This window comes from Polyodon spathula, chromosome 16, assembly GCF_017654505.1.
Source record: "Polyodon spathula isolate WHYD16114869_AA chromosome 16, ASM1765450v1, whole genome shotgun sequence".
Classification (NCBI taxonomy): Eukaryota; Metazoa; Chordata; class Actinopteri; order Acipenseriformes; family Polyodontidae; genus Polyodon; species Polyodon spathula.
Genome location: NC_054549.1, coordinates 14582157 through 14591474, shown reverse-complemented (window position 1 = coordinate 14591474; position 9318 = coordinate 14582157). Strand labels below are relative to the sequence as shown.

The following is a 9318-nucleotide window of genomic DNA, read 5'->3' as shown; positions in this document are numbered from 1 at the left end:
TCCAAACAGCTTTCTTCATTTGGATTGGTGCTTTAGTCCAATAAACACCAGTGATCCTCACTTGTGAGGAGCTTGATCTGAATATTCGGTTCGTGCAGCATTAATTGATATTATTGAATGTCTTCAGGTATGCTTATACAGTCAGTGTCTGCCCCCACCCAATGTTTGTTTATTTAAAGCATGGAAAAGGAAGCCCTCAAAGGCACAAGTAAATGACAAACCTTTCAGCCAGTCCCATTACCCATAAACCCCCACTGCCAATGCCCTCCACTGTTGCTGTAATGGTCTCGTGTTGTGGTCCCAGGCGGGAGAACGTCAAGTTTGTGACAGTGGTGAGGAGGCTGGAGGAGCAGCCTATGTGTCAGAGGCAGCCGCTCAAGTCCTTCCTGGTGCTGCCCTTCCAGAGAATCGCTCGGCTCAAGATCGTCCTGGAGGTAACAACATCATCACAGGCATGGAAATAAGACTCCTGTTGCATCGTGGTTTTACCCATTCCCGGTTTTAGGAAGAGCTTGATAAGCCACAAACTCTAGGCAACAAGTGTAAACTGTAATGGGTCAAACTGCTATACAATGGGAGTCCACCCCTGTCAACACTGCACAGATCTGTAGTCTTCCTTTTATTTAAGTCTTTGTAGATGCTTAAAGTATTTGCTTTTTGTTTAGTGAAATTTTTGCTTTCCATTAGGCAAAGGGACTACAGATTCACTTTTGGAAATCCTAAAAGGAACTGTTAAACAGTTCAGCCAAAAGCCTGTCTGAACAGTGTTTTCAATTTACTAAGTTTTTAGAACAATGAAATGTACCACTATTGAGTGTTTGTGTGGTTTTACAATCAGTAAGGACCCCCCCCCCCCTTAAACCGCCCCCTTTAAACCACCCACTTGGTTTTGGTGTAATCTGCAAAGTGATTTTTCAGGACTGAAATGCTCAATCAAAAAAGCTACTTGGCTACAGTGGCACTGGAATGATTTTTAAAGTGGGGGTGCTGAAAGCCATTGAACAAAACTGTAACCCCTGTATATGACAGGAGCCATGCAAAGCCAAGGGGGTGCACCCCTAGTTCCAGCGCCCTTGCTTAGCTAAGTGGACTACCACTGTGGCAAGTGCCTTCCACAGCGTACCGTGCTCCGATTTCTACTTTTACCATGTCTCCTTGCTAACCACTGCTTTCTGGCGGTGGACTCTGGCTCTTGTCTTTCAGAGCATCCTGAAGTTGTCTGATCCTGAGTCGCCAGTAATCCCATCACTCAAGTGGGCCATCAGGGCTGTGGGTGAGGTAGGTGACCAGCAGCAGCGGCGGCAGCAGCATGCATCAGTCAGTCTGATGTTCCCTGATCACTGTGTCTCTGTCTGTCCTGACTCCATTCCTTTCTTTCACTAGATTGTGTCGGAGTGCAATGACAATGTCAGGAGAATGAAGCAGACGGAGGAGCTGGTGCTCCTTGAACAGCAAATGGTGTTTTGCAAAGTCAGGGTATTCTCCAACCAAACAATTTTCTTGACTAGCTAAGCTACCTTTTAATACCACTGCACCAAATTGGTCTTTGCAGCAGGTTGTTCGAGTCCTCTAGGAACATGCAAACTTTTATTAGCATCTGCTACGAAGAATGAGTATTTCACTTGCTCCACTAGGGGAGCAGTCTGTATTGCACCTTTGCAGCGATAATGATGTTAATATTGGAACTATTTAAGCCACCAGATGAAGGAGCAACATGTTGTCATTTGAGTATACTGAATCCATTTAACACTGTATATACCACTACTTGGTTGGCATAACTATGCTGCGCATACATGTATAATTAGTATTTAATCCTCTATCAAGTAGCAATATCTCGACAAGCTTGAAACGTTTCTAGAAAATCTTAAATGATTTTATTTAATACAGAAGGTTCTACTTGTATTTGCACTGCATGGCATTCTGCTTTGATTATGCAGTTGACCAGGCCTTGTTTCCTGCAGTCCATCCCATTGATCACTAGGGGGCGCTGTCTGTTGCAACAAGGAGAGCTGCTCCAGGTCATGGTGGAGGAAGCCAATGGGGGCTCCAGAATCAAAATTGCCACTAAACCGATGCAGCTCCATCTCTTCAACGACCTGCTGTTGATTTCTGGGAAAAAGGAGTAAGCACATTGAACCACCCTCCCCTGTCCCTGATACTGGATATTGTTTGCAAACAACAAGTTCTATACAACAGAAAAGACTTGTAGCAAAGCAGATATGTAATGGCTTTTAGTGCTCTTGCAAAATACTAATTTAACATGGTTATTGGAACAAATTATGGAAATGCTCAAAATGGGGCCTCGAGCACAGTAATTGGAACCACCAGCTACCCTGATACTGGGTCGAAGGTAGAACCGTACATTTGTTTTGCTTGGTACAATGTTTTTGGAAGCTGGTTGGATTTCTTTCTTGGTCCTACTGCCTGTGTTTTTTTGTGAACTGCTGTAACTCTTCCTCCTCCTTTCCTGCCTGGTCAAGGGAGGGGCGGTTCAGTTTCCTGGACTATGCCAAGACTAGCAGTGTGAAGGCAGAACGGCGGCTGGCGAAATCCCTGGGACTGCCCAGTGAAACTTTTTTTCTGCACCTCGCTGAAAACCATGTGGGCTCGACCAGCGCCCTCATCCTGCAGGCTCACAGCAAGTAAGAGGCGTTTTCTCTCTCTTCCATGCTGCTGTGCAACAATGAGCTTCTGAGCTACAAAAACCTGCAAATTAAGTCTCCCACCATATATTTACACAGAAGTGAATATAAACAATAGCTTTGACTTCTGTTTTTTGAAGTGATTCTAAATGGCTAGAATAGCAACTGTAAATAAGTGGTTTTGATTATATGAATGATAAATCCTTTTTTTTTTTTTTTTTTTTTTTTTAAGAAAAGGAGCAGTGGATTGCTGCAATTTCACCCCCTGATTTGGGTAGTATCTAGTGATGATAATCAAAGTGTGTTGATGTTTTACTTTGGTTATTGTGGTTCCTTAAAACCAATAAAAAAGAAATTATATATATTACACACCAAAATCAAGTAATATCTTGCCAGTGGGAAAGAATCTTGGTAAGGTGGTTTTGTTTTTAGTTCATTTAATTTTATAATGTGGCATTTTATGTTAGTGACACTGTAAACCTCTAAGTCTGGTCTGTTTTTGTAAAGTAATAACCTCCCTTTGTAATACCCCTCTGTTTTCCAGAAGCAGAGCAGTAATTCAGGACACCGCTGTCCTTGAGAGCAATAGCACAGTTACCGCTGAGAACCCCCTCCTTTCAACACATTGCCCGCTCTCTTTGAACACACACCTGCTGCTCGACAGATCCTTAGAACTGGGCATGCACCCGAATGGACTCTTAATACTATAATTGAGAGGTGTTTTTAAGAATACTGTATGTGTACATAGCACGTCTTTTATATGTTAAATACAAATAAACAACAAATTTAACTTAAGTTGTGTGGTGTCTGATTTCTCTCCATCCCCTATATTTTGTATACAATAACAGATCTGATGCGAGGTAAGTGGGACTGAAAGAACAAGAAGTATTTTTAGTATTTTTGGTAAAAAGGTTCCTATGGTTAAGGATATAATATTACGCTTTATGCCCCCCCCCCAAACAAAGCCATGGATTAGGGGCAGGTGTGGGACGACTTTGTTGTTTAATATTTGTATTTTAGAAAATAACTTTACCAGTCAGCATTGCTGCGCTGAGTGTCCAAAATAAAATTAACTTTCCATTCAAGTGAGGTTGACAACATACAGACAAGAAATAAGTGTTTTAAATGTAAACTGCTCACCCTCCATCTCCTTAACTGTAACTTATTGCCAAATATATTGTATGTGTGTTTATTTAAAATATATATATATCTTCCATTATATATCTGGTTTCCAACAAACCGTCGCCTTGTCTCCCCATAGCAACGTGGAGATGCCAGAAAGAAGGGCGCGCAGTGAAGACGTCACCCCCAGAGGAATTGGAGAGCCGCTGTTGCTGTGAAGTGCAAGAGTGAGGTTTGGGCGCTAGATCTCCATACTGGTTCACATACTAAAGAGAACTTTCGTTTTCTCCGCATGTTTTTGACGCTTTTTTTTTTTTTTTTTTTTTTTTTTTTAAAAACGCTTGTCGTAGGCTTCAGGTATTGTATGGGCATGTTTTTTAATTCGGTGTTATGTGGATAATAATGTACGATTCGCCCGGGACTGCATTTTACCGTTGTCGGTAAAACATCTGAAACCACCTGTTTATTAGATGGTTTTTAGTCCCCTGCGAATCGGGCTTAATGAAGGCAGCACTACAAAGCTAATTACTGCGCTTTACGTTTCGTCGAATTAAACTTTATTTATTTACGTTAAAAATATATAAAGTTCAAACGCAAAAACAGGTAATCACTCATGAGCTGTCACAACATACGAGTCATGCCGTGCAAAGTAAACAAAGCAAGGTGCTGAGGCTCGGTACTGGTTATTTTGCAGCAGCGACTTTAAAATACAAATAATACCGGGTAGCTTTATGCCTTTTGAATCTAGTGGAAGCCATGGATTAGGGGCAGGTGTGGGACAGAGAGATGGCCCTTCACCCCAGCCCTGCCTTTCTAGTCCTGTCAGACTGGCAGCGATCATCGGAGAGCAGGGACTACTTCAACAGCATCATGCACAGAAACCGAAGAAAGCGCTTTGGTAAGAGGAGTCAGGCCGAACACAACGACATTCCCCATCTGGTATTTGTAAGATGAGGATGACCATGTTGATTTGCTTGTCAGGTCTGCTGGAGGCTCCTGTCCTGCCACTGCAGGCTGCTGCTGACACTATCAGCTACAAGGTCTTTGTCTCCGGGAAGAGCGGAGTGGGGAAGTCAGCCCTGGTGGCAAAACTCGCAGGGCTGGAGGTGCCCAGCATGCATTATGAGACCATAGGTGAGTGGCTAGGGTGTGGCAAAATTTTACCAACTTGTGTCTTCTAAGTTAAAGGTATTAATGGTGTAATGAGAGAATAAAATAACAATATAATAGATTGTGAACAGGATCTATGTGTTTGTGCTGATAAACTACTTTTGTTTTGATGTATAATATGGTAACTTGATCTTGAATTCAGGATTATTTTGTTAAAAGTCAAAACTTAAATGAGTCGTGTTATAACTTGAATTCATACTAACGGTTTCGAAGCTGAGACTGTATCTGCTCCTTTTCCCAGGGATCCAGACAACTGTCCTTTACTGGCCGGTGAAGCTGAAAGACAATGGCAGAGTCCTGCTCTTCTGCTTCCAGCTCTGGGACTATGGAGAGAATGCACTTCGGAAGTTTGACCACCTGCTCCCTGTATGCATATTTTTATATTCTGCAATTTCTACGTATAAAATATCTTTGGTTTGTATTACCTTAGCAGCTGTGCAGTTAGCAGTTCTCTTCCCTCTCCCCTTTTCTCCAACTTTTTCATATCCCTTTCAACCTCAATGGTTATCATTCCCTTCCACTTTTTGGTTTCATGATAAATTTTGCTTTGAATAAATATTTTGCTCCCGCCTTTAAAAGTATTCAAGCTGCAGCACATTTTGCATTCAGCCTGCAAGCCCCAGTGACCCCTGTGTCTCTCCCAGGCCTGCAAAGATCAGACAGATGCGGTTCTGCACCTGTTTTCCTTTACTGACCGCTCCTCCTTCGATGACCTGTCCAATCAGATCACCCGCATCTCTGATTCAGCAGGCAGCAATGTCAAGCTGGTGGTGGGTACCAAGTATCCTTCATGAAGATTCCAGATGAGCAGGCAACCTGGGAAAAGGGATGGGTTTAATTCAAACCCTTTAAGATTGGGTCAACAACTGGCTGTTAGTATAACAAGAACATGTCTAGATACGAGTTTGGAATAGGGGACTAGTCTTACAACTAGCCAGTAGAGTGTAAGTAGTATAATATTCATTCTACTTAAAATTTAGCATAGAGTAGAACAAGAGGGTGTACTTGGAAGCTGAGTTGAATTAAGTTTGGAAAGGAAGGTAGGAAGCATTTTTTTACAGTTATAAATGCATGGAATAGCCCACAGGGTTATGTAATAGGATTTAAAACACCTGGAACATTAAAAAAAAAAATAAATAAAAATAAAACAGTATCTAGTAATTTTTTTTTTAAATTAGATCCTCTATTAGGGGTGAATGGTGTGCTAATAAGGGATGGGCTTTTCTTGTTCCCAAACCATTTGTTGGTTGGCTTTGGAGTGGTTCAGGCTGTTGTGCTGTAGCTGTGTTAAGCAGTTCCTTGACTGGGGCTGCAGATTTGACCAGGTCATGCAGACGGACGTGACGGAACGGGAGCTAAGAGAGTTCCAGCAGGCCTGGGCTGTGCCCGTGTTTTGTTTCCAGAGTGCAGGGGGTGGGTCGGGCCGGGCTGGACTGGCCGATATTGCACCCCTCCTCAACGGACTGGCAGAGCGGCTGTGGGCTCAGGACCTACAGGCAGCCAGGCTGCACACAGAGCCACACAGTCACTAACCACACCTGCTAACAAGCTCAGACCTGATACTAACACTGGGATGGATTGCACTGGTCATTCACTGACAAAAATGCTGCACTGCTAACAAGATAAAAATAGACTGCACTCATGGACCAGTCCAAATAAATTACTTAGAGTAACCTGCTGCCAACAAGCTCAGATTAGACTTGCTGCTCAATGTATTCACAGAACAACTTATATGCAAGAGCTGGACAGAAGCATCCATTTACTGCAGATAGTCTCAGCAGTATGGACAACGCTAACAAAATGCATTACACTTGAAACCAATTTAACCTGACCTAGTGAATTATAACCATATAGGAATGGACAGCAACCTGAAACCTCTCTAAAATCCTTCGTGAACGAACCAATTGCATAGCAGACTGGGAATAGTCACTGCACCTGGGATTCGGGGGAGTATTTGGTCACAGTGCCAGCTTGCAGTAAATTGCTTTTAGGTTTCCCCCAAACCTCTTTGGAACAGAATCAAAAACTGATAGTCTCTTTAATAGAGACTTCAAATAACGTCATCCATGTCTGCTCAGCTGCATGTGTCTGTGATACTGGCTGCTAACAGCTGGCAGCAAATCTGCTCACCTGGTAATCTGTTCTGACAACGGTAACACCACCTGTCTTAAAATTTTGTTTATATAAAATACAAACTTGATATATTTGATGACTCAGTCCAGGTATATGTTTACAGTTTCTGTTGTGATTGAGTAGTTTACTGTCACGTCCAGTAATCCTAGCAGCTTGATACTATCTATAATGTGGACAAAACTGTATTTTGCTATTGCTACAAGCATGGTGCAAATCAGAATGAAGAAATAAATCAAACACTGCAGTTATTAGGATATGGGGAAGCATGTTTTCTTTAATATACCAGCGACTGTTTACTATGTTGTGCATTACAATTACAAACATGAGGGTTATTGCTTTGCACTATTAAGCTGTAATGTATCTGCAAAGGCAAAGTGATAATGCAAGGGGGAATTTTCTTTTTTCAATACTACTAGTACTCACTACTAGCCTATATACTAAATACGTGTGTATTAACAGAAAAGCAATAACGAATGCAATTTAACAATATTAAGGTGTTGACTTTCATTTTGTGGTGTATAATGTACATTTGTTTCAATTTGTGGTGCTGCTGTGCTAGAATATATAAAAATATATGTTTCATTTTAAACTGTATTATACAAAAAACCTAAATACTTTTCCTGAGATAGTTTGTCAATATCTGTAAATATGAAACAAATTACATTTAATTCTGAATTTTCAATTCAGTTAAGCATCATCTGCTTTATTAAAAATGTCTACAGTTTCAATTTTCTTTACCATGTATAACAAGTAAATGATGCTAAAGTATATTGAATTCCTTTGCTTTTGTGTTTTATCAGCAGAACCCTGTGAGGGAATGACAGCTTTATTAAGTTGGCTGTACATTTCTCTTTATAATTAAAATATTATGTAATTCCCTTTTTTCCTTGTGTAAATTCATTCATGTAAAATACATGTTTCAAAACGTCCACTGATACAATATTGTGTAATTTACTTTTCTCTGTGTCAATTCATTTATATAAAGTACATTTTTCAAAATGACCTTTTGGTACATAATGCATTCAGTAATATAAACATGTTAACAGTTACACTTCCAGATAGAAAGCAAACACAAAACAGCATCTATTTTGTCCAGCTGTGAAAACGATTCTTCTATTATTAAACTTTCATAGACCTCAGTAATCGAGGTTATGAAAATGGATTGCATAATATTCTGATAGGGTTCATGTGAATTACAAAAAAAAAAGAAACTACCTCTTCATTAAAACCCAGCCCAGTTCCGCGGTTTAGTTTCAGACCTGATCCATAAACCTGCCATGTTTTTGCTTTGTTGCATTTCTGCAGCATAAATATTAATATTTGTTCCTTGCGTGAACTGCAGAGAGAATGAGATCCCTCTACGAATCCTATTACCGTAGTGTCGGAGTCTCCTGAATGCTGTGGGTTTAATGACTTCCTAGCTGTTAATGGCTCATCTTCTCTGAGATGGGATGTAGTTAGGCATGCCTGTTTGATGGGATGTGGTCTGAAGAAAAAGTAGTTTAAACATTTATGTCAACATCTGATCAACAATCTGATCAACTTCAATCAATCATTCACTTCCTTTATTTAACAAGACCAGACACCGATGACAGGGAGTTTTCATTTTTAGTGGTGATGAATACATAACTCACTAGCACAACATAATTAATACCCCCAAACTGCGATATTTGAATTGTAGCAGAGAAAGGGAAAAGTGTTAACACAATCATTTTAACAAGACATTTTCCCACCTGTAGAGCAATTTTTCATCTTGTGCATTAAGAGCTACAAGTTTATCTTTGCATACAGGATCTGATGAAAGGAAGGATTATACATGTATACAAAACAGTCAAAGTGATGCCACTAATGAGATCTGCTGGTTGCTTTTGCATGCAACAGTATAAGAATTTTTTAAACCCATTGATTTTTATTGTCTAAAAACAACTTGCATGGATTATAGTTGGCTCTCATTGAGATCTGAAATTGTTATGGACCTAACTATACACAAGCCTTTCAATATTTCAGTTGGTGGCTATGAATTAGGAAAGGGTTGTATTAAGGGATGGGGGAATGCACTGATCAGATTTGGTGAAGAACAAAGCTTCCAATCATCTCCACTGCACACTCTGCAGCTACCAGTATTCTAAGAATTACGGTAGCTCACAATGTATTCCAACCACTCCCAGAGGAGAGTGCCTGCAATATGCATGTAGAGGGCTGGACTGAAGCATCAGCCTACTGCAGATACATACAGTCTCCCTCCCTCTCA

At 40.7% G+C, this 9318-nt stretch overlaps 2 protein-coding genes across 3 annotated transcripts; both read left to right on the top strand.

Moving 5' to 3' along the window:
• LOC121329328 (rho guanine nucleotide exchange factor 19-like) lies at nt 1–3372 on the top strand. Of its 2 annotated transcripts, none has more exons than XR_005951761.1 (4): nt 1–1278; nt 1384–2122; nt 2481–2642; nt 2875–3372. XR_005951761.1 is itself a non-coding variant. In XM_041274884.1 (4 exons), the coding sequence occupies exons 2-4, from the start codon at nt 1869–1871 to the stop codon at nt 3350–3352; spliced, it is 582 nt and encodes a 193-aa protein (XP_041130818.1). In that variant the 5' UTR covers nt 1–1278; nt 1384–1868; the 3' UTR covers nt 3353–3372. The 2 variants fall into 2 exon arrangements, 1 of the variants encoding a protein (XP_041130818.1); XM_041274884.1 differs by having other exon boundaries at nt 3187–3372.
• A 634-nt stretch (nt 3373–4006) lies between these two features.
• Nucleotides 4007–6472, top strand: LOC121329228 (ciliogenesis and planar polarity effector 2-like). Its single transcript, XM_041274706.1, has 5 exons — nt 4007–4662; nt 4746–4898; nt 5176–5300; nt 5579–5715; nt 6250–6472. Exons 1-5 carry the CDS (start codon nt 4551–4553, stop codon nt 6464–6466), a joined length of 744 nt encoding a protein of 247 aa, XP_041130640.1. The 5' UTR covers nt 4007–4550; the 3' UTR covers nt 6467–6472.
• Nucleotides 6473–9318: the final 2846 nt, after the last annotated feature.